Source organism: Schistocerca cancellata, chromosome 3, assembly GCF_023864275.1.
Source record: "Schistocerca cancellata isolate TAMUIC-IGC-003103 chromosome 3, iqSchCanc2.1, whole genome shotgun sequence".
Lineage (NCBI taxonomy): Eukaryota > Metazoa > Arthropoda > Insecta > Orthoptera > Acrididae > Schistocerca > Schistocerca cancellata.
The window spans coordinates 482,341,520-482,366,904 of NC_064628.1; the positions used below are offsets into that span (position 1 = coordinate 482,341,520).

A 25,385-nucleotide genomic window follows, 5' to 3' on the forward strand; every position below is an offset into this window, starting at 1 on the left:
TATCCACCTTTCGCAGCAATGCAGGCTGCTATTCTCCCATGGAGACGATCGTAGAGATGCTGGATGTAGTCCTGTGGAACGGCTTGCCATGCCATTTCCACCTGGCGCCTCAGTTGGACCAGCGTTCGTGCTGGACGTGCAGACCGCGTGAGACGACGCTTCATCCAGTTCCAAACATGCTCAATGGGGGACAGATCCGGAGATCTTGCTGGCCAGGGTAGTTGACTTACACCTTCTAGAGCACGTTGGGTGGCACGGGATACATGCGGACGTGCATTGTCCTGTTGGAACAGCAAGTTCCCTTGCCGGTCTAGGAATGGTAGAACGATGGGTTCGATGACGGTTTGGATGTACCGTGCACTATTCAGTGTCCCCTCGACGATCACCAGTGGTGTACGGCCAGTGTAGGAGATCACTCCCCACACCATGATGCCGGGTGTTGGCCCTGTGTGCCTCGGTCGTATGCAGTCCTGATTGTGGCGCTCACCTGCACGGCGCAAAACACGCATACGACCATCATTGGCACCAAGGCAGAAGCGACTCTCATCGCTGAAGACGACACGTCTCCATTCGTCCCTCCATTCACGCCTGTCGCGACACCACTGGAGGCGGGCTGCACGATGTTGGGGCGTGAGCGGAAGACGGCCTAACGGTGTGCGGGACCGTAGCCCAGCTTCATGGAGACGATTGCGAATGGTCCTCGCCGATACCCCAGGAGCAACAGTGTCCCTAATTTGCTGGGAAGTGGCGGTGCGGTTCCCTACGGCACTGCGTAGGATCCTACGGTCTTGGCGTGCATCCGTGCGTCGCTGCGGTCCGGTCCCAGGTCGACGGGCACGTGCACCTTCCGCCGACCACTGGCGACAACATCGATGTACTGTGGAGACCTCACGCCCCACGTGTTGAGCAATTCGGCGGTACGTCCACCCGGCCTCCCGCATGCCCACTATACGCCCTCGCTCAAAGTCCGTCAACTGCACATACGGTTCACGTCCACGCTGTCGCGGCATGCTACCAAAGACTGCGATGGAGCTTCGTATGCCACGGCAAACTGGCTGACACTGACGGCGGCGGTGCACAAATGCTGCGCAGCTAGCGCCATTCGACGGCCAACACCGCGGTTCCTGGTGTGTCCGCTGTGCCGTGCGTGTGATCATTGCTTGTACAGCCCTCTCGCAGTGTCCGGAGCAAGTATGGTGGGTCTGACACACCGGTGTCAATGTGTTCTTTTTTCCATTTCCAGGAGCGTATTTGAGATGGGGTGGTGCTGACGCCAGCACTAAGTCCTTAACAGATCTTGGAGTCACAGCCCCACCAACAAGCCGTCTATGCCTACTGCCACCGACGCTGAGTTCCTGGTGGAACTTGGCACTATTACACCTGTCAGAGGGTGGCGAGTCGTACCCCCATGCACAGCTGTCATCGCGTACTGCTGCAATGACACAAGCATAGTGCAGGCCCATGTGATCTCCATGGCGCTGAAGAAAGTAGTGCACAGGGAAGTGGATGTGCCAGCGATATTTTCGTCCTGCAGAGTGGAACTGCAGACGATTTTGCTGTTGTGGATACTACAGGGAATGCACAAGAAGTTGTTGGAGATGTTGAGGTAGTGACGGTACGGGCACCTGTATTTCCCGAGAAGCAAGATGAACAGAGGAAAAGAAAAAGAAGGCGAGTTCGTAGAGTGGATGATCAAATCGATAGAGCTGAAACTGTTGACAAGTGTACGCCAGAGATTCAATGTGGCGCGAGCTTAAGTAGTGTGTCACAGCCTTACAGAGCAAGCATCTGACATGAGCAGCGAGTGTTTACGGCAGACCCCACGGTCTGTTGTACATGAAAAAAATGAAATGGGTGAAGGGTGCAACGCGAGTCGAAAGTAGACGTTCTGAGTGAACATCATGCCAAAGTTAACCTTCAGTGACAGAAAACTGTTGCCAGTGAGGAACTGTCATGGGATGCTTTTATTATATCAGGCAAACCACTGAAACTATGTGCAAATACATTAAGGGGTAACTCGCATTATACAGTGCCACCATGCCCCAGAAAGTTGTTTTGGATGAGCAAAAGTGCCGGAAAACCAAGCAGTTCACCGGCCGCTGTGGCAGAGCGGTTCTAGGCGCTTCAGTCTGGAACCGCCCTACGGTTGCAGGTTCGAATCCTGCCTCGGGCATGGATGTGTGTCATGTCCTTAGGTTAACTAGGTTTAAGTAGTTCTAAGTCTAGGGGACTCATGACCTCAGATGTTAAATCCCATAATGCTTAGAGCCATTTCAGCCAAGCACTCGAGGAGAATTCAGTCTTTAAGGGGAGCTACAGTGCTAGGAAGAATTTGGACTTCCTGTCACAGTGCTGTGAATGGTACTGCTGTATGTGGTTTTCTTGTAAGGATAGTTTTCATAGTATGATGTCTTGGGAATCTTAAGGAGAACTGTTGTCACAAGGATAAAGTTGCACAGTTGTTCCAAAGCAAAGTGTTAAGAAACCACCAGGTAAACAAAGGAGGTGCCAAACGTAAGTGTTTAATGAAACGAGATCACGTTTTATTGCATTACATGTGTTAGGTGTAATTTATTGAGAAAAAAAGGGTCACTTTAGTTTGTAGGTGTGGAATGGAAAGTTTGTTTTTCACAAGCATGTCAACATGTCTAGTAGTGAAAAAGTCTGATAATATTTTAGTTAATAGTTAATTTGCATTGCTTGGGACCCTTGAGTGATGTGAGATTAAGCAATATGTGCAAGAAACGAAAAATAAGTTTATGGAGTCATAGATTAATACAGCAGTGTAGTAGTTGAGAGGTAGACGGTATGGTACTATGTAGTTGCTTTACAGATTAAGGGTAAACGTAATCATAGTGGAGAACAGGGTCGGAGTGGGGCAGTGTAGTGCGCTACCCAGTCTTTGAGCAGAAATTATAGTTCTTCAGCAAAAGTAATGAGATGTAGTGCAGAAGCTACCACGGAGCATTACGTTAACAGCCACTGCAGATGCGCAATGGGACTGCGAAGCCAGGATATCCAAGCACAGCAGTAAACGGTACCACATAGTAGTAACTGTGTAGCCAGCCGGGCGATGTCACCAAGCAAGGGAAAGCCTCCTTTTATGGGCGACTTGATTAGGTGCCTGGTTTTAGTTGAAACAAATGGACGTCAGAAGCATATAAACGAGTGTAAATTTCGATTTAGGGGTTCACTTCTCGTCAGTGGAAACCAGCAGCACAACTATGACACCAGGGGTATGACAGACATCGATTTGACTGGCCGCCAGCAGCAGCCCTGGGTTGGTGAGCAGGCTGCACCTGCCGCCAGCACCAACTTCTTCATGGGACTTCGTGGTAGTGCCCTGCTGGACGGCCGTCCGTGCCCGCTGCCGTCGACGTTGAGCTCCCTCTGTAAACCAGTAAATGTCTTTGACAACATCTGGACCGTCAAACATATGTTTCCTCTTCCTGCATTGACCTCGGATGCGCTACGTCGTTCAAGACTTCAGCAGAAGTACTGTCTTGCCTATACTGTCTCACTGCATCGGATACATCTTCCACGTCGCTGTGTGTCGAATTGCTGCCCCGGTCATATACTTCAGCGTCTACTACATATCTATCATGGCTCTCTATAAATGTGATCCTCGGATCAGATTCAGTTACTTCCTTTACAATTACCTGCTTAGTTGCAGTATAAGCTTTGAGTTGCAGTTCTTATTCTCCGCATGGGATAATCTCGTCTATATTTGCATGCATTAGTGTGCGGTGCCCTCTTCCCTCCTCCCCCGTCGTGATTTCGTGTAGGGCCGCTTCGCAGTCACAGTAGTATATACTCTTCTTGATTTCCCACTTTCTCAATTCATCATATACTTCACGGAATTCTTTCATCAACGCCACATCGCTTGACTTCTTCCCTTGTTCACAACTATTGTCACTATCTGTAACAACATGCCCCTCTATGAGCACTTCCACCATTAATTCTCCCTGCTGATCTCGGCGAATCTCCACATCTTCCCTACTTTCAGCTTTTTATTCCACTTGATTATCCTTAAACTGAATTTCTTCAAGCGCGAGCAATTTTACCACTGGTCTTGATGTCTGTGTGCCAATGTTAATCTTGTCATGGTTTCGGGTGCAAAACGTACCTTCAACATGACAATGCCTCATATTCTTGCCCCTGTCTTCTTCCTTCTAGTACTTCTGCCTGTTATTGGATCATTTACTTCCTTCTGTACCAGTGAGGCCCTGGATATGCATGGAAACGAAACTTGTTTTCCGCATCTTCCTGCACCCTACTATTGTTAAAAGATACCTCTTCCACCGTGAGAATAGTTTCCTCTACCGCGCCCTCTCACCATGTTCATTTGATGTCCATTTTGTCCACCTCCTTCAGGTATGTTTTGGTTTCTGCAGCTCGACAGGTCGCGTGTTTTACTCCACCGATTCTCGATCTCAATTTTTTCTAATAACTCGTCGAAGATCTTGTGGTTGCCGACGTATTGCTTGGGATCGTCGGGTAATTCCTTTCACAACAGCAATACTATTTCTGATTCAGTCCTCCAATCCTTGAGACATTCAAGTCACCTGAAACACGTCTTACAATAATCGTTGATGGACCCTCGTCCACGTTCTGGAATTTTTGTGACAACAAATTCTCGTCACAAATTATCGTAGTTCTGGATGAACCAGACTTCTCCAAGAAACTTTTATTTGAACTGTCAAAAAGTTCGTGATGTCTAAATTCAGCTGCCAACGCTTTGCGTTGCCTACTAAGGAGTCAATCAACAGGTTAATCCTTTCTCTGTCACTCATCTCTACGGGTATCACACGTGCCGAATGTTCTTAATGAAGTCGACCAATCCCCAAACTCCTCGTTTCTTCTTGCTCAGTACTTCTGACTTCTGTACTACCAACGGTTTACAGTTAGTCCTACCCTGATTCTGTAATTATCATCGTAATGATTCTGCTTCCTTGCGAATCTTTGCTGTCGTAGTTTCTATCTCCCATGTTTCTTGCTTCACGCAAGAACCATTCTGCTATGCACCCTCGAAAGAGAGGTACGCAATCCGGCGACTGCTGCAGAAGTCTCTTCAGAGACTTCTGTTTAGGTTACAGGCACCATTTCCTGTAACTTTCCGTTAATCATCGGATCAACAGTTTCCTCCATTCTTTGAATTTCAGAACTGAATGTTTCTTTAATGTTAAAATGTAAATGTCGTGTGAGTAGGGCCTCCCGTCGGGTAGACCTTTCGCCGGATGCAAGTCTTTCGATTTGACGCCACTTCGGCGACTTCCGTGTCGATGAGGATGGAATGATAATGATTAGGACAACGTAACACTCAGTCCCTGAGCGAAGAAGATCTCCGATCCTACCGGGAATCGAACGCAGGCCCTTGGGATTAACATCTTGTCGCGCACACCATTCAGCTACCGAAGGCGGACTCTTTAATATTGCTAACCTGAGTTTGAACTTCGCTTACATGACTTCTTACGGCACCTATCGATCTGCTAAGATCTGTAACACGTTGCCTTCGACTATTCAAAATAGCCAAATTCGCTTCCATCTTTTCTGTAAGATTTCACCAAATTGAAATATCGTAACTTCTATTTTGTTATGTTCAGTTTTCAACTTACTACGGTTCTGCTCCATCTTAGTGGTGAGATTTGTATACATAGCAGTCATATTATTCATATCAGTAATATGTTTTTTAACACGTCCATAACGTAGGAAACGGTAGACTGTTGTCCATTGTTTCATTCTGTTCACGCTTAATTTGAAGCATAGTTTCTTCTGGTTGTTTGCTGACTCAGATCGGAGTAGGTCCAGTCAAAGGATACGACAGACAGCTTGCGCCTTCCCTACATGACCACTAGCTGCAAATGTGGCGTCATTGCTCCGTTTGTTAGCATCCATCTTGTATTCAACTGGTAATGTCTCGCCTGCTACAATGGTATTAGGAGCCATTTTGCTTCGTTCTCTTTCGTATCTTACTAAAACAGTCAGATGCAAATTACTGTATCACTCCAAACGGTTTTCTGCCTACTGTTTTGTAGTTATCGTCCTAAACTTTCAGCTTTTGTTGGCTAAATGATTTTTCGAAACTGAAAATTATGCATTACTGGACATTAACATTGCTACACCACGAAGATGACGTGCTACAGACGCGAAATTTAACCGACAGGAAGAAGATGCTGTGATATACAAATGATTAGTTTTTCAGGGCATTCACACAAGGTTGGCGCCGGTGGCGACACATACAACGTGCTGACACGAGGAAAGTTTCCAACCCATTTCTCATACACAAACAGCAGTTGACCGCCGTTGCCTGGTGAAACGTTGTTGTGATGCCTCGTGTAAAGAGAAGAAATGCCTACCATCACGTTTCAGACTTTTAAAAAAATGGCTCTGAGCAATATGGGACTTAACTTCTGAGGTCATCAGTCCCCTAGAACTTAGAACTACTTAAACCTAATTAACCTAAGGACACCACACACATCCATGCCCGAGGCAGGGTTCCAATCTGCGACCGTAGCGGTCGCGCGGTTCAAGACTGTAGCGCCTAGAACCGCTCGGCCACTTGGGCCGGCTCCGACTTTAATAAAGGTCGCCTATCGCGATTGTGGTTTATCGTATCGCGACATTGCTGCTCGTGTTGGTCGAGATCCAATGACTGTTAGCAGAATATGGAATCGGTGGGTTCAGGAGGGTAATACAGAACGCCGTGTTGGATCCCAACGGCCTCGTATCACTAGCCGTCGAGATGACAGGCATCTTATCCGCATGGCTGCAACGGGTCGTGCAGCCACGTCTCGATCAGTGAGTCAACATATCGGGGCGTTTGCAAGACAACAACCATCTGCACGAACGGTTCGACGACGTTTGCAGCAGCATGGACTATCTGCTCTGAGACCATGGCTGCGGTTGCCCTTGACGACGAACCTGGGTGCACAAATGGCAAAACGTCATTTTTTCCGATGAATCCAGGTTCTTTTTACAGCACCATGATGGTCGCATCCGTGTTTGGCGACATTGCGGTGAACGCACATTGGGAGCGTGTATTCATCATCGCCATACTGGCGTATCACCCGGCGTGATGGTATGGGGTGCCATTGGTTACACATCTCGGTCACCTTTTGTTCGTATTGACGGCACTTTGAACAGTGGACGTTACATTTCAGATGTGTTACGACCCGTAGCTCTACCCTTCATTCAATCCCTGCGGAACCCTACATTTCAGCAGGATAATGCACGACCGCATGTTGCAGGTCCTGTACGGGCCTTTCTGGATACAGAAAATGTTCGACTGCTGCCCTGTACAGCACATTCTCCAGATCTCTCACCAATTGAAAACGTCTCGTCAATGGTGGCCGAGCAACTGGCTCGTCAAAATACGCCTGTCACTACTCTTGATGAACTGTGGTATCGTGTTGAAGCTGCATGGGCAGCTGTACCTGTACACGCCATCCAAGCTCTGTTTGACTCAATGCCCAGGCGTATCAAGGCCGTTATTACGGCCAGAGGTGGTTGTTCTGGGTACTGATTTCTCAGGATCTGTGCACCCAAATTGTGTGAAAATGTAATCACATGTCAGTTCTAGTATAATATACTTGTCCAATGAATACCAGTTTATCATCTGCGTTTTTTCTTGGTGTAGCAATTTTAATGGCCAGTAGTGTATATGTTACTCTGTTGTGACGGCATACAAATCTGAAAAGTCCTTTCATGCATTACCTTGTACAATCGAACTAGTCATTTCTACACATGAAATCGATGAAAGCTCTCAAAATATTGTTCATGTAAGGAAAAAAAATGGTTCAACGCAGTTGACCGGCGTTGCCTGGTGAAACGTTGTTGTGATGCCTCGTGTAAAGAAGAGAAATGCGTACGATCACGTTTCCGACTTTAAAAAAAATGGCTCTGAGCACTGTGGGACTTAACTTCTGAGGTCATCAGTCCCCTAGAACGTAGAACTACTTAAACCTAACTAACCTAAGGATATCACACATATCCATGCCCGAGGCAGGATTCGAACCTACGACCGTAGCAGTCGCGCAGTTCCAGACTGAAGCGCCTAGAATCGCTCGGCCACCGCGGCCGGTGTTCATGTAAGAGCGAACTATTAGTTATTCTGTTGTTCTGAACCTAAATTTAACTACGAAATATTAAGCACAAAAGCCTCTGTGCAGGGAATATGTAATTTGCTTTCCACTCCATTTTTACTCCTCCCACGTTCTGGATGGTACGATCTGCTGTGTACGTAAAAACAATTGAGCGACCTTCTGTGGCTGAAAACCGATCTTACGGGATATTTTAAACGTTGTGCCTGTGCAGAGCTATGTTCTTTTCTCTAAACTGAAGGCTCGTGTAGATAAACGTATGCTCTGCAATTTAACATCGTCAATGACGTAATTAACGAGTTTGCATCACTCATAGCAAGCATATGCTAAGTTACGTTCTAATAACCTTTACCTTTTATTTCAAATTAATTATTTATGCACAATGTATAATTTATGAGGGGGAAATAAAACTTGCCCTTTATTATACATCATACTTCCAAAAAAAATCAGATAAAGTTTTTGCCGTAGTTTAAATATTTTTGGAAAGTTTACATAATTTTCAATTTACTTATTAGAATGATATATTTAATTTGTTTTGTTTGATGTTTTTCATAAATTTAGTTCATTTAAGTAATATTTTTCAGTAATGTTTCATTTTTATTAAACCTGCTTACAAAATCACAAAATTTGTTAAATCTGTATAGAAAAGTTTGCTATCCATTAATTTTATTGGGGGGGGGGGGGGAGGAAGGGGAGACTTCAATATTGGTAGTTCGGCCGGGGGTACAGAACCTCCTCGGGACAGCTCTGAGCACAACCCGTCACACACACATTCGGTCATTGTCGGAGTGACATAGAGATGCTCAAAAAATGTGGTTTGAAACATTAAAAACAATTTACATTACAGATGGCCTTATCCACAAAATACTGAGAGTCTAAGCTCCAAATCTAATCAAGAAACCTACTGCTTTCCTCCACATACACCTCAAGTAATTCCTAAGACGCAAAAAGTTATATAAATTCAAACTTATTGGCCCAGAGAGACGAACTTTCTACCCACTTAACATTAGTGAAAGGACTGGGAAGGGGGAAATGACCCTAGTTTAGTATGTACACTTCACCACATACCATTGAGCGACTCACGGAATAATGATATAGATGTGGATGAAGGCTGTGGACAAAACTATTTCGTGGTGCCCTGTTGTCATCTCCCAGTCGAATTACCTGTCGTGCAACTGGCTTGGTCAAAAATTTCAATTTAAAATGGAGAAGGTGAGTTCTGCGAAAGTCTCTTATCACGCAATCACTGATGCCTTCGCAGGATCCCCAGCCAGCCGGTGGCTGGGAAGGGGTACGCGACGCCACGGAGTACGGCAGCGACTGCATACAGCCCGACGGCAGCGGCTCCGAGGACTGCCTCTACCTGAACGTGTACGTGCCGGGCGTACCAGAGCAGGGCGCCAACCTGCCCGTGCTCTTCTGGGTGCACGGCGGGGGCTTCTACTACAACAGCGGCTCCGACACGGAACACGGACCCGACTTCCTCATCTCCTACGGCGTCATCCTCGTCACCATCAACTACCGGTTGGCTCAGTTCGGTACGTATGCCTCTCCACACGCTACCTGCGACCCCCTTTGCTGCATTGCCTAGTGAACCAATTTGAAAATGTTCTGTCACTGTTTTCAGTCAAAACGTCAAAAAGGGTGCAAGGGGTATAAGTACAGATATTTTTGGTACCTTGATATGTATACATGGCAACGGCCTTGCCGCTGATCACCGAAGTTAAGCGCTGTCGGGCGTGACCGCCACTTGGATGGGTGACCATCCGGACCGCCATGCGCTGTTGCCATTTTCCGGGGTGAACTCAGCCTCGTGATGCCAACTGAGAAGCTACTCGACCGAATAGTAGCGACTCCGGTCAAAGAAAACCATCGTAACGACCGGGAGAGCGGTGTGCTGACCACACTTCCCTCCTATCCGCATCCTTAGCTCAGGATGACACGGCGGTCGGATGGTCCTGATGGACCACTTGTGGCCTGAAGACTGAGTGCTTTAATATGTATACGTACCATTGTGTTAGCTGTAATTTCTCTAAATCAAACAGTCTCCCCTCAAACATATCACAAACCTTACTACCTGATGTTTTCTGTATGGCTTCAACTGCACTGCCTGTCAGTGTAAACTAACCGTTTACATCCATGTGCCCACCCTTCAGTATTTGACTTGCTGCCCAGGGGAAAATAAGCATTAATGACTTTCGTGGAGGTACATACGGTCTATGCAACTAAATGAAGGCAGTATGTTTATTGCCATACGCGTTTCTCTTCTTTTATCTGGGAAGCATCATCAGTGGCCTGATGTGATAGCTATAATATGCTGCATATTATATTTTGTCGTTTTTTTCTTGTTTTTTTAGGTTAGAAGCAACTTTTGTAGCACAAGTCCCATATAGTGAATGTATCGTTTGGTGCTACTTACGGTTTCCAGCTATCTATCACATAATATGTTTATTGCATGTATAAATAGAAACATGTATTTCAGGCCACTGATGATGCTTCCCAAATAAAAGAAGCGAAACGCGTATGGCAATAAACATATTATCTTCGTTTAGTTGCATAGACGGTACATACCTCCACGAATTTAGAGCAGCTATGGGAAAGACGGAAAACAGATAAAAATGACAATTAATGACTTTGTCTTGCCACATACACTTGAAGGTACTAAACAATCTTAAAACATACTGCTCCTAATAATTATACTTATTAATTCGCAAATGAAGTAAATACGGATGTAATTTTGTTCAGAACACCGTCTTCAGTCCAGTAGAAATATCTGCACTTGCACCCATTACAACCTGCATGTTCAAGACAAATGAATACTTCAGAAAATGGTAGCATAATGAAAGTATGCTATAGACCGACCACCCATTTCTGAAAAAAAATTCTCAGTAAAGCATGAAACATATTTAACAGAGGAATGTTCTGCGTTTGGCAACAGCTATTAAAAAAAACCCTTAAGAAAGAGATGTAAGAGCAAACCCTTGTGATAATGTGAAATTGTCACATTTGCTAATAACAAACAGTGTGTTACGGTCTTATGGTTTTAGTGCTTGCAGCTTCCTTAACCGCATAACATCCATCCGGCAGTAATGTGGCGTTGGGACATGTGCCTAGGTGCGCAGCAGTTGTGCACCTACCAGAAACAAAATATTAATTCCCGCGCGGGGTAGCCGCGCGTTCTGTGCGGCTCCCCACGTAGGAGGTTCGAGTCGTCCCTCGGTCATGGGTGTGTGTGTTGTCCACAGCGTAAGTTAGTTTAAGTTGGATTAAGTAGTGTGTAGGCTTAGGGACCGATGACCTCAGCAGTTTGGTCCCATAAATTCCAAATTTCAAAAAAAAATATTAATTCTTATTAGTCTTGCTGTCTCCGTCTAACGTAGAGAGGTTGATGATGAAGGTAGTTGTGACAATGAAAATTATTATAATGCATACATTCATTTGTAACAAATGACTATACCTAATTTACCCGTTGGTTTTATCACCAATGGATGCACAATATTTACACTGATGAACCAAAACATTATAACCCATTACTCAAAAGCGAGTTGGTCCACTTCTGGAACGCAATTCAGCAATGATTCCGCGTGTGATGGATTCGACAAGTATTTGATAGGTCTCACACTTCCTGTGACTTACGGGCACTTGGTTTGTGAGCGCGCAGCTGGCACCCGATAGCGTCCCAGTTGAGTTTCATCCGTTTCAGATAAGCCGAATTTGACGGCCAAGACCAAAACGTGAGTTCACTATAATGCCTCAAACCACTGCAGCACGACTCTGGCCTTGTCAAACTTATGCAACTTATAGTATTGGGGTTGGGGGGTTGTTTTGGGAAGGAGACCAGACAGCGAGGTCATCGGTCTCATCGGATTGGGGAAGGATGGGGAAGGAAGTCGGCCGTGCCCTTTCAAAGGAACCATCGCGACATTTGCCTGGAGCGATTTAGGGAAATCACGAAAAACCTAAATCAGGATGGCCGGACGCGGGATTGCACCGTCGTCCTCCCTAATGAGAGTCCAGTGTCTAACCATTGCGCGACCTCGCTCGGTGGCCTTGTGATGTGGACAGTTCTCCTGATGGAAGATGTCATCACTGTTGAGGAAGACATCAAGCATAAGGGGTTACAGGTGGTCCCTAATAATTTTCACGTACCCCACAGCCATCATAGTGCTTTCGATTTTTGCAGCAAGTCCCATGGAAGCCCAGGCGAATGTCCCCTATAACATAATACTGCTCCCACCGGCCTGGGTCCGTGACGCACTGCATGTTCCTAGCAGCCGTTCGTCTGGATGATGACGCATCTAGACACGACCATCGAACTGGTATAACAATAAACGTGCATCATCCGACCAGGCGACACGATTCTACTGGTCCGCGGTCCAACCTCGATGATCAAAAAAATGGTTCAAATGGCTCTGAGCACTATGGGACTTAACATCTGAGGTCATCAGTCCCCTAGAACTTAGAACTACTTAAACCTAACTAACCTAAGGACATCACAGACATGCATGCCCGATGCATGATTCGAACCTGCGACCGTAGCGGTCGCGCGGTTCCAGACTGAAGTGCCTAGAACCGATCGGCGACACCGGCCGGCTCTCGATGATCCCGTGCCCACTGTAATCAAAACTGACGGTGTTTTTGGGTCAACAGGTGAACACGCAGGGGTCCTCTGCTGTGGAACGCCATGTTCAACACTGTGCGCTGAACGGTGTTCTCAGAAACACTTACGGCAACGCCCGCACTGTTCTCTGTCGTCACATCTCTCGCAGATCGCCGCCTACCTTGTTTTACAGTGCGGGCAAGCCTCCGGTCCATGTGTTCTGTGACGAGGTCTGGACGTCCAACTTCTTGTCGCCTACTCGTGGTTTCAGCATTCTTCAACCGTTTTCCGTAGACGCTCACGACAGTAACACACGAACAGCTTTGCCGTTTCCGAGAAGCTCGTTCCCATGCACTGAGCGACAACAATCTGGTGTATGTTAAAGTCGCTTCAGTTGGCGGATTTCAGGATTTGCGCCACTTATTGTCGTTAGAATGATTCCTCATTCGTATCTGCTCCGCTCATATACTTCTCTTAACGTGTCGGCCGCTCTCGGCGCCAGCAGGCAGCATACAACCTCACGGTGGGCAGTGGTCATAACGTTTTGGCTCATCAGTGTGTCTACGTTAATATATTATCAACATTGTTGTACCAGAGAGAAAACTACACTCATCGATAAATGTCTGGTTGTTTACTTTGCTCTGGGAGGAAACCGAGTGCATACTATAAAACATGAAAGACTAGCTCACTTTATTAGAGCATAGGTAGAAAGACTTAATTAACTTTGTACGATGCGTTTCTACATAAATGTCGTGAGTATTCACTACTCTGGCGTATCACTTAATACAGACAAATTAGAAGTCTCTCACTCAGAACACATTTAACAATAATTTTCACATTCCGTTCTGCCCAATATACTGATTGCGCAGCTGGTCTACTGGAAGACTATGCTGTCTTAGTCGATGATCGCGGTCTGAGGTGAGCGGTACCGTGCTCGGCTGCAACTCGAAGGCCCGTTGCGGCGGTGTAGCGAAACGTTTCTTGGCTACTCCAATACCATCCATTCGTCTATGAGGTTTGCAGCGACTTTCTTTTCTTGTGGTTGCGTTGCGAGATATCAATCTTACTTTGTCACCTCACTCTTCGGACGACAACAGAAGCGATAACTGCAACTAGATGCTATTCTCTCCCTTTAAAAAAAAGGTTGGTATTGTAGACAATCAAATGGAAATGCTGGTACATAATTACATAATTCTCTACATGCCTGTAATTCCATGCCTTTTGAGTTGTCTATCTCTTATTGCCCTACACAATACGAAAACAGTGATAATGCAATGTAATCATCACGAGTAACCTCTGTCGGCTGAATAAGAAGTTGAGAGACTTATCACATCTTATCACATAACACCTGACAGATATCTAGACCCATTGCACTAGTATTTGATGACAACATTTTTCTTTTACAAGATGGTTTACATGGCATTCTCTGTAGAATACCTCTTTCCTGTTATATCAATTTTGGACCGTAGATGAAGAAAAGTGTACTTTTAGAAGAGAACACGTATGTCTTACTTTAAACCCGAAGAATAGTGTGCTGTGGAATTAACTTCAGAGGCCGACATATTGACAACCAACGGGCGCTGTTGTGCATTGTTCAGTTAATTCCCCTGCGCGTATGCTACTCGTTTTGCAGTTTTGGTTCCTGGTATCCACCAGTCCCCGTCATAACCAAAATAGTCTCTTCCTATACAATACTTTTTTCTGAACAGATAACTCTAGACATACACTGCTTTACACATACATATACCTTGGGCACGTATGTAAAGGACTGGAGATGCAAGTCTGTGATAGGTAAAACGGCCACCATAGAGCATTGGTGTTGGACGTATTTAGTGTTGTTACCAGGCCTGGTGGAGTATATAGGGCGGTGAACAGCGTCAGATGTTGAGTGATAACACCAGGGACACGGAGATGCTGCTTCCTCCTGTGAGACAGTGTTGTCAGCACCTGACAGAATGTGAATGGAGCATCATTGTGGGTCTCCATTTGGTCAGATTTGTCGGAAATTAGCAGAGCCGGACTAGGGCATTACCGTCCCTCGCGTAGGCTACCGTTAGCTCCACAAATGCAAATGTTTGGAGTGGTGCTGTGGTTGGGAGCATGGACTGCTACTCAATGGTGTTCCATTGCCTTCACGATGAATCGTGATTCTTCAGTAGATGAGGATCATCGACGAGATTGGCGGCGGCATGGAGAGGGGTCCCATTCTTCCTGTGCGTTGGAGAGGCAAAGCGTTGTTGCTGCAGTGTCGTCGTTTGGGGAACCGTCAGGTATGGTCTCAGGTCACGATATTTCACCGACTCTCTGGGTCCTTGTGTACTACATCTCACGCAACGGTATTGTGGTGCCATTTTCAACAGGACATGCAAGTCCACACATGGCACGTGTCGCTATGAGCTGTTGGCAAGATGTTGACGTTCTTTTGTGTTCTATACACGATAGAATATGTGAATGGTCAACTCGGACGTAAACTCTGTCCCAGTGCCCGTATTCAAGAACCAGTTACAACAGTTATGGATGGCTTGCGCAAGGAAAGAGTACAATGGTCTGATCACACCCTTCCCAACGAAATCAGTGAATACATCCTGACCAGATGGGTGCTACGTCGCAGGATTTCGGTAAGAGTTTGTCTGGGGGCTTCCAACCAAGTCCTTTGATTTATTAACCAAAATGTACAATGCCGGAGGGGTGCGTCCTGATATATCATTCATAAGAAATACTGTTTTGCTCCACGAAAACTAACTTTACAAAGGTGCTCTGACACATCTGCAAGAACAACACTAGCTCACCAGATAGTAAAACTAAACCGACACCTTAGTCACGCACCGTACACTATTTTTGTATCAGTTATGAGTCATTCTAGCTTTTTTGAGGAGATACTGTATTGCCCTTTTTCAGTATTCGAACTAACTGTCGAAAAACAGATACATACTGAGAGTATAAGAGGAATTTCGAGTGGTCAATAGAGAAGTGAGAAATTGTTTCATAGTCTCTTTATTATCTATTCCAGATATGACGCCTCATTAGGTTTCATTGCAACTGTACCACTGGAGTAACACACGGGTACTCATCGTCTGTGTAGACGTTCCAACACTCTGTACTTGATGGGCCATCGTATCAACCGTCACTGAGCGTCCCGATTCCAGTAAAACGACTACCAGAATCAACTGCAATGACCATCAGCTGAAGAAGAAGTGGAAGACTGAGATTTCCGTTGGCTAGCTAGGACTGTACCAAATAACAGACATGCCACAGTTAAGCACATCACTCAGCAGTTGAGTACTAGATATCGTGCACTATGTGACACACCACATGTACCCATTTTTTCCCTTACTGCACCACCCAGAGCAGGATAGGACATCATATCATCACTTGTCAGAACACTTCCTGATTTAATTCTAACATACCAATTCTCATTAATTATAGTTCGAACAACGTGAAAAATAATATGCTCTCCTTGCACCCAGCTAAAACCGATTTTGATGAGTCGTGCGTAATATTTATCATAATGGGTTTTAAACGCTGCTTGTGTCTTGCACAAACACTCATACTTCAAATATCCAATGTCGTCGAGACAAAAGTTATGTTACAGGCCTCTTATCCAGTTTACAAATGTGTCTCCTGCATAGTTGTGTCCTTTATTCGTAATTACATTTTTCAGTTAGCTGATTTCAACACAGTTCTTATAAATAACATTAACAATCAAAAACATTTATGCATACTGCTTGATAAGTTCAGATATATTTTACATTCAGGTTAGATACGAAATACAATTAAGACCGTGCAGCATCCCATATGGCTGTATGGTGAAACAAATTACCTAATGCCAAATGGGGCACTATTGTCTCTTTGATTAAAAATGCTTACAGTATTAAGTCAGTGTGAGTGCTCTAGGTGTAAGTGGCCTTATCTTGTCCAGATATAAAAATGAGTCAACTTATTAAGCAGCATAGGTGATTAGTTTTCGATGATAACTAACGAAGCTGAAATTAAATAATTGCAAGCTACAAATAAAAGTACTGTCTATGCATGAAACATGCTTCCTTCCAAAAAATGTATCGAACTGTGAACCCAAATCTGCAAAACACTAATTTTATAGTTTAGTCATTCGAAATTTTTGATTTACACCCATTTCACTTCCTCCCAAAACAACGTCAGTGTTCAAGAAGCTTCATTCCATTTAGTTATCGACGTTTAGCTGTAAACAAACAAATCAGTGCCACTGCTGATAAATTTTGATTTCACTAAACCCCACTCCATCACAATTTGCAACATGCTGATGTCTAATGAAAAACATGTAGAGCAAAGGAAGTATGGAAAAGAAATATAAAAAAGTAGTGCTTGTAACTTACTGGTCAGTACCGCCAATGTGACCACATGATTCTTCCTCCTAAGAGCGTTTGGAACAAGGCACCGTTGCTAAGTAATCTTACTGTAGCAGGAATCGTGTTGTAGAAAAACTACATAAAGTACATCCTTAAACTATCCACTAATGGACGAAATAAAATGAAAAGCTAACAAAAATGTCTGAAGTTCCATAATGATTACAGAGAAGTGTTAAACCTTATCATGTAACTTAGAATTTGAATAGGACTTATTTAGACAAATAATAACGGTCGATAACCCAAATATACACTAAATTATACAGAATAAGTTGCTGTAAGATGCACTGTCTGCTTCCGCGACAATGCAAGTAGCGTTACTCTCCAATAAAACTTACCAGGGACCTTAAACCATGGACACTGTTTAACTCTCTACTAATTCAATATAAACTAAAGGTCTATCCAGTACCTGAAATGCCCAAAAAGGACGAAATACCGCACGCTAAGCAAACCCAAGTACTGTATAAGTGCAGTACACAACAAGACCATCTCACATTACAATGAAGTATAACAAAAGACAGCTAGTTTTATTCATTTCAGTAGTTGGGGCTTACAGAGACAAATTATATTAAGTAATGAATGTATGAAATTAACTTTATTATTTTCATCGTTTAAATAAAACAGTCTGCAACTACACGTTAATATTTTGTGACATATTTAATTGTTCTTTAATTTTAAATTACTGATTCTGATGGTCCGAAACGCCGCACATAACAACAAAATTCTTTCTGGGCTGATATCTCAGGTTCTATTGTTGATAGAAAGGTATGGTTAAATGTTTTGTATAGCCCTTGGGCAAACCCAACAGAAGGATAGTATTAGAAAAGCGTCAAAGTATGAATATTACACACATCCTTTTGCTTAGGCAAATGGAGCAAATCGTTTGGTTCTTTTTGCATTTAATGTGGTATACGATGGGCCTTAAGGGACTTACGGAGGCACCATTAGCTGAAGGGTGGTTCCTTATAAAACCCATAAAAGTGTTTTTTACCATTTGTTCGTGCCTAAACACTGTTGCGGGTTCTTTGACGGATATGCACAGCAAATGGCTGACACTTTTACAATACGTTCCTCAGATACCGTTCTTGAACAGTCTGGAAAATTTTCTTGATACCTTTACACGTTTCCTAGATGCTGAGGAAGTTACCTTACATGGCACGACAAATACGCACGAAAAATACTCTATGAGGTGAAATGTGGATAATGAATAACCACAGAAAATTGTTCAAATTTTAACTGTACATTCACTAGACATTTATCTAGAAGGGATAACATCCTATTTTCAATAATCTTTATTAGTTCATGGGCGGTTCCTTCGAAAATTCTCAAAAACGCGTTTTTACCCTTTATTTCGTACCAAAACCGAGACACGGTTTCCCAAACGGTTACGCACAAAAAATGGTTTCAATTTTTACAATTTTTACCATATATTCGTAGAACCTTGAAAATTTTCTTCATATCGTTATCCGTTTCCGGGATACAGAGGTCCAAAGTTACCTAAATAAGGACGTAAAATTCTGTGTGAGGAGAAAAAGAAGATCATAAAGTGACGAATCACGGAAAAATATGCTATAAAGTGTCTTCATTATCATCAGAGTTTCTGCGAACCTATGGTGCAGTATTGAAGCATGTGCAAAATTTTTAAGTACGTGGAATCCCTTCAGAGTTGTAAAATTAGTTTTGCGTCACTTCAGCTTTACATAAGTAAATTATCAAACTTTCACAGCCCCAAAGGTTCTTTTCATATGAGTAACATGGTTTGGCAAGGAAAAGAAGGGAACCAGCGGAAAAATGCTCTTGTCAGAGCACAAAAAAGCGAAATGCTCCTGTTTCATAGATTGACAGAAAACTGGGGCACAAGCTGCCTCATTCTATCTTCCTCAGCATCTTCAAAAGTTATCCCAAAAATTTTGGCATTCGATCATATTCGCGCTTTTTGATGCTGAGAGAGAAAGAAATATTGGCAGTTAGAAAGAGACGGAAGAGCAATAAATACTGGAAGATAGCAGACAGTGGTTGTGGTACAGGAAGAGCTAAGGAGACAATGGCAGTGAAAGAGAAAGAGGGCCACAGTGACAGTGGAACATAGCTGATTGTGGCAGAACAGTGCAAGGGAAAGAGTGGAGGAGGCAATGCCAGTGGGAGATGAATAAAGAGAATGAGAAAGTGGCAGTGGGTGAGAGCAAATGAGAATGACTACGAAGAAGAGATAGTGACAGTCGCAAGAGGTAGCAGCAGTGAGGAGAGGTGAGTGAGACAGCAGCAGTAAGAGAGAGCAAGAGGAAGAAAGTTCCTGTGAGATAGTAGTAGTAGGACAGAACGAAGAAGACTGTGGCTGTGACACAGGAGACAATGATAGAGAGAACAAAGAGATAATGACAGTGAGATGGGCTGAAGGAGTGAGTGAGAATGGGGAAGTGGAAGCGGATGGGTGTAAATGACTTACAGTGATGGACTTGTGGATATGAGCGAGTTACAAATTAGAGGTGAGTCGCACGTTAAAAAGAGCACGAATATGTCAGCTTGCCAAAATTCTTGGGAATATTGTGAAGGTTGCTGAGGAAGATAGATTGAGGCAGGTGCTACCCCACTTTTCATTCAGAGTCTTTTAAACAGGACTATATTCTCCTTTTTTGTGCTCCGATAGGAACATTATTCCGTTGGTTCTAATAATGATCTTTCATTATCTAGCGATTATCAGAATAGCAATCAGGAGAAGCTGTTGGATCGTAAAACACGTGACATCGTACATAATTTACGAAATGGCATTTGCCGCCAACTATATTTATTATTTATTTTCCGCTATTGTCCAGTTTTGGTTATTGTGCCATTCGCAAGCGGTGTTTGATGTGCATGAGCGCATCCCTCAGCAAATGGCGACATAAAATTTACAAGTAGTCATGCGTACGACTGGTATGAAAACACGTACCTGTAAAGCAGTAGCTGGAACGGAAAGACGGCCAAGTGCGAGTTAACTGTAAAAAAAAGTAGAAAACAGAAAATTTTGCCATTTCAGGTAAAAGAAAAAAGAATGATTAATTACTGAATTCGAGTTATATTGACATAAAGACACTGGGGTTATCATACATTAATATTAATCTCAAGGACTTAGCTTACTTCATAGTTCATACTTATGTAACGATACCGTTATTGTCAGTAACGATGTTCAGCTAGCACTCAATTCACTCCAGATCACCGAATTACGTGATTCCGCCTCCATTCACAATGCACTTCACATAAACTATCAAGTTCCGTCCAATTCATTCTTAGAGCTTTAACTCAAGCATGCGATTATTATCATTTCCATGCCATAGGCCGGCCGCTGTGGTCGAGCGATTCTAGGCGCTTCAGTCGGGAACCACGCGGCTGCTACGGTCGCAGGTTCGAATCCTGCCTCGGGCACGGATGTGTGTGATGTCCTTAGGTTAGTTAGGTTTAAGTATTTCTAAGTCTAGGGGACTGATGACCTCAGATGTTAAGTCCCACAGTGCTCAGAGCCATTTGAATCATCCATGCCACTGTCGCTGTCCGTGTTAAAATAATACCTGAGGCTACTTCCGCTGTCCATGGCGAAGTTCTCTACTAGCGCATCACTTGCTGCTATTCTTTTTTCCATCGTTGCTCGTTAAGACTTTCTACTCCAGACCGTATAACTTGACATTTGTCAGTACAGGAAGCAAATCAACATAAAAGCATAGCTTGCCATAAAATTACACAACAAAAACAACTTTACTATGATGATACGCAATGTAAATAACTGGTACATAGCATGTTGCCGTTGTAGTAAACTTCAGTCCGAAGACTTTTGACGCAACTCTCCTTCCTAGTCTATCCTCTCTCTTCATCTTTGCATCAGTGCCGCGGCCTACATCTGTTTGAACCTATTCAATGTATTGAAGCCTTGGTCCGCCTCTGCAATTTTTACCTCCACACTTCCTTCCATTTCCAAACAGATCTTTGTTTGATACCTCAGAATGTGTCCTAACAATTAATTCCTTCTTTCGGTCAAATCGTGCCATAAATTTCTTTTTTTCGTCAATTCGATTCAGCATGTCCCCTTATTTATTCGATCTAATCTTCAGCATTCTTCTATAGTTACACGTTGCAAACACTCCTATTTTGTACTAACCGCTAATCATCAATATTTCACTTGCATAAAAAGCTACACTCCAGGCAAATACCTGTAGAAAAGACTTCCTAAAATTTGAATTATACTGGATGTCTCATGGAAACATTACACAAACTACAGTTCCGTGTCACTGGTTGCAACGAGGTCTTAAGATCAAATATGGGTTTTGTCGCAGGTTTTCTGAGTACAGGTGACGAGGTCGTCCCTGGAAATGCGGGTCTCAAGGATCAGCACCTGGCGCTCACCTGGGCGAAGCAGAACATCGCCAGCTTCGGTGGCGACCCTGACCTCATCACTCTGTGGGGCCAGAGCGCCGGTGGATGGTCTGTATCTTACCACCTCGTCTCCCCACTGTCCACAGGTTGGTGATCACTGTTTGCCACTGACTCTTAAAAATGTTGACTAATCCTTTGTTTTAGAGTTTTAGTGTAATTGATAGAACCAATCGCGTCAAAAATAAGCCGCTTGCTTCAAGAGTGTCAGCTTCGCAGCTAAATATACCCGAACTTGATACAAACCACGTCACACCGAAACGCTCCCTGTGCACACCAAACTTCTCACTTTCCACCTCCATCTTGGTATTACACGTCAGTTTTAGTTCTTTCTTAGATACTATTTCCTTTTCTTGAGCCTTTCTACCATGTCTCCAGACCACATTATTTCTATTCTCTTTCGGTTTATTCCTTGGAATCATATTTTTAAACTATCGTTCTGAGCATTTCTGTTTCTGCTCCTTTCTCATCTTTTATTAATTAAATTTTTAGACCTTTGCTAGCGCTTACAACGCATTTTATTGCTAGTAATTTTCCCTGACTTGCTTGGAGATCAGCTCATACATAACTGTAAGTACATCTACATAAAAGCTCAAAAAGGTGAAATTTGTATCTCTTATCGTTTCTCTCCTACCTGTGTCCTAATATACCTCACGAATGCGCATTTTTGTTGTTCTTATTTAACCTTTTTTTTAAGTTTTCTACAATATTTTTAATTAGTCTAATTTATAACGCAGCGTTATACATTCTACGTCTGGCTAGGTTCATTTTACTGGAACCATCCCAGGTTATTCCAAAAATTCTATTCTTCCATATATAGCTACTTTTCTCAAACATTTCCTTCTAACATCTTTCTAAGAAGTTTGAACGCTTTGACTATCTTACCTTTTATTCTATTAACTATTTAGTTTTTTGTTCCTGTTAATAATAAATGAAGTTCTCTCTGTAGATAAACTTACTTGTCGTGTCATCCAAGACATTGACTTGTAATTGTTACCGAATTTATTATTTTGCGCATGATATACACTGACGGAAAAAATCGCAACACCAAGAAGAATTTGTGCGGCAAAAATGAAAGTTGGTAGGTGTGTTTCTATATCTGAAAGATGACGCCTATTCAAATTTTGGGCCAGTCGCATAAGAACGGCAGTAGCAGCGCTACTATGAGGATGCAAATCAGGTTTGCTTTAAATACCCGCTGAAATGGTGGTGAGCGTTAGTTACCTTTGAGATTCAATGTGGTGAGCTGAAGTTAGTCAAGAATGCCTTTAAGGCGACAAAAGACACCAGTATCAACACCTCACTGAGTTTGAGGGAAGTCGTGTAATAGTTCTACGAGAAGCTGGATGTTCCTTGTGCGATATTGCAGAAAGACTTGCCAGGAATGTAGCCACTGTACATGAAAGCTGGCAGCGATGGTCACGGGAATGTACGGTCGCAAGAAGTCCGGGCTCCAGACGGCCACGTGAGACTACCGAAAGGAAGGACCATTGTGTTCGACGTATGGTTCTGGCGCATCGTACTGAATCTGCAGCAGGAATTTGAGCAGCAGTTGGCACCACAGTACCACAACTTACTATTACAAATGGCCGGCCGCGGTGGTCTAGCGGTTCTAGGCGCTCAGTCCGGAACCGCGAGACTGCTACGGTCGCAGGTTCGAATCCTGCCTCGGGCATGGATGTGTGTGATGTCCCTAGGTTAGTTAGGTTTAAGTAGTTCTAAGTTCTAGGGGACTGATGACCACAGATGTTAAGTCCCATAGTGCTCAGAGCCATTTTTTTTATTACAAATCGGTTACTTCAAGGATAAATCCGACTCAGACGCGTTCCACTAACGCCAAACCACCACTAATTGCAACTTCGATGATGTCAAGCGAGAGTTCATACGAGGGCAAGGTTGGAGGTCTTTTGTGTTTTTTACCTCAGTGCCAGTTATGGCAGCATGTTGGTTAGAAGGGAACCAGTTCAGAGCCTGCAACCAACTTGTCTGAGTGCAAGGCATGCTGCACCTACACTTGGAGTTACGGTCTGGGCTCCAATGTCGTATGACAGCAAGAGCGCTCTCGTAGTTATCCCACGTATCCTGACTGCAAATTTGTACGTCAGTCTGCTAGTTCTACCTCTTGTGCTGCCATTCATTAACAGTATTTCAGCGAGTGTTTTCCAACAGGATATCGCTCGCCTAAATATCGCTGTTGTAACCCAACATGTTCTATAGGGTATCGACATGTTGCCTTCGACTGCTCGATCACCAGATCCGTCTCCAATCGAGCACGAATGGGACATCTTTGGATGGCAACTCCAGCATCATCCACAAACTGCCTTAACCGTCCCTGTATGACCGATCAAGCGCAACAAGCATGGAGCTCCATCTCACAAACTGACATACGGCACCTGTACAATACAATGCATGCACGTTTGCATGCTTGCTTTCAACATTCTGGTGGTTACACGTTATTAATGTTCCAGCGTTTCACATTTCCAAAGGCTTATTTCACGCCTACATTAATCTATGGTCTTGCAAATGTGAATACTCAAATATGTTGCGTAGAGAATTGTACTCCCGAAACTTCGTTACTCTACGTCAATTATTTTTTTGGTGTTGCGGTATTTTATTATCAGTGTACTTTCCTTTTCTTCTTTGCTGTGTTTGTAGTTATTCAGTTAGTTAATTCTAGTACAAAATCACTGTCTAACAAAACCTTATGAAGTTTAATTAAAAATTTCGACTAAATAGCTACTCTTTACTGCACCAGCTGACCTGCTGACTAAATACAATTTGGGTACCATACTCAAATAATAGACTTCACCACTAGAGTTTAAAAGATACTAATGGCCATAATCAGTTGCATTTCAAGCAGTGAATACATAAATGTGTAATAACTATTTGCTGATTGAATAGTGTATCACGAAAATTATTACTGAAAATTCATTTTGGGGCTGCAATAAAACATATTACCACTTTGTTTTCCTTGATGTGTGTCATATCTGTGCAGGCCTTTTCTCAAGAATTATCATCCAGAGTGGCAATTTCATTGCACTCTTACCTTCTCTGGAGCTGGCCCGCCAGAACGCCTTTCGACTGGGAGCAGCCCTTGGCTTCGAGACAAATGATTCACAACAGCTGGTGAACTTCCTGCGCTCTGTCAATGCTACTGACCTGCAGGTGGACAGCTCGCTCGTCATGTCAGATCAGGTGTGCTACTTATGTATTCTCTAAGGGAAAATACACCAACAATGTGAGAGAACATCTGTGTATTGGTTTTCAGAGAATTTTTGGTATAAATCTTTCAGTGGGCTGAAGGTATTTTAAGTTTGTTTTAATATTTGCAAAGTTTTATACTTTTTTTCTTGGTTGTTACGTGCTAACCGTCCATTTTCGTTCTTGAAGCACAGATATTCGGGCGAGTATCCATTTAGTTTTGTTTCTAAGGTTTTGTGAAAAGTCCTCGAATAATTATCTTCAATTTCAATGAGTTGATTGTCTTATTGTTTGTCTAATTCTGAAGTTTCTTTTCTAATTACCAGGAATATTTCATTTGCATTTTCTTATTTCATTCCACCAACAACTTTTTTCCGCGTTTGTAAAGGAATTTGGTTTTGAGCAGTTTTTATGAGCGTTTGAGTTTTTCCCACTTTTAAGCTCGCATTTTATCGAGTTCACTGGCTGACAGTGATGGTTGATCTTTTTAGGATCCGATTACGAATTACTGACATCCTTTTCTAAATTTTCTTGGGCTTTAAGTTCTGTTTCACTTCAGTTAGATATGGTCTGTGTCAATATCTTTTCTCCTGCGAAGTTGAATATGTAAAATGTCCTTGTGATGTGGAAACGACATTGTGATTTGAATAATGTGGAATTCACCTATATTCTTGTTGGATGACCATTATGTCTCTTTTTTAT

General features: G+C 43.5%; 1 protein-coding gene across 1 annotated transcript in view; it reads left to right on the forward strand.

The window, feature by feature from the left end:
• Positions 1 to 25,385, forward strand: part of LOC126175253 (juvenile hormone esterase-like) — a 121,860-nt gene that overhangs the window by 27,945 nt on the left and 68,530 nt on the right. The window contains exons 3-5 of the mRNA XM_049921895.1: positions 9,361 to 9,637; positions 21,386 to 21,571; positions 24,478 to 24,677. Of these exons, the coding sequence (XP_049777852.1) occupies positions 9,361 to 9,637; positions 21,386 to 21,571; positions 24,478 to 24,677 (663 nt within the window). The remainder of the gene's footprint in view (positions 1 to 9,360; positions 9,638 to 21,385; positions 21,572 to 24,477; positions 24,678 to 25,385) is intronic.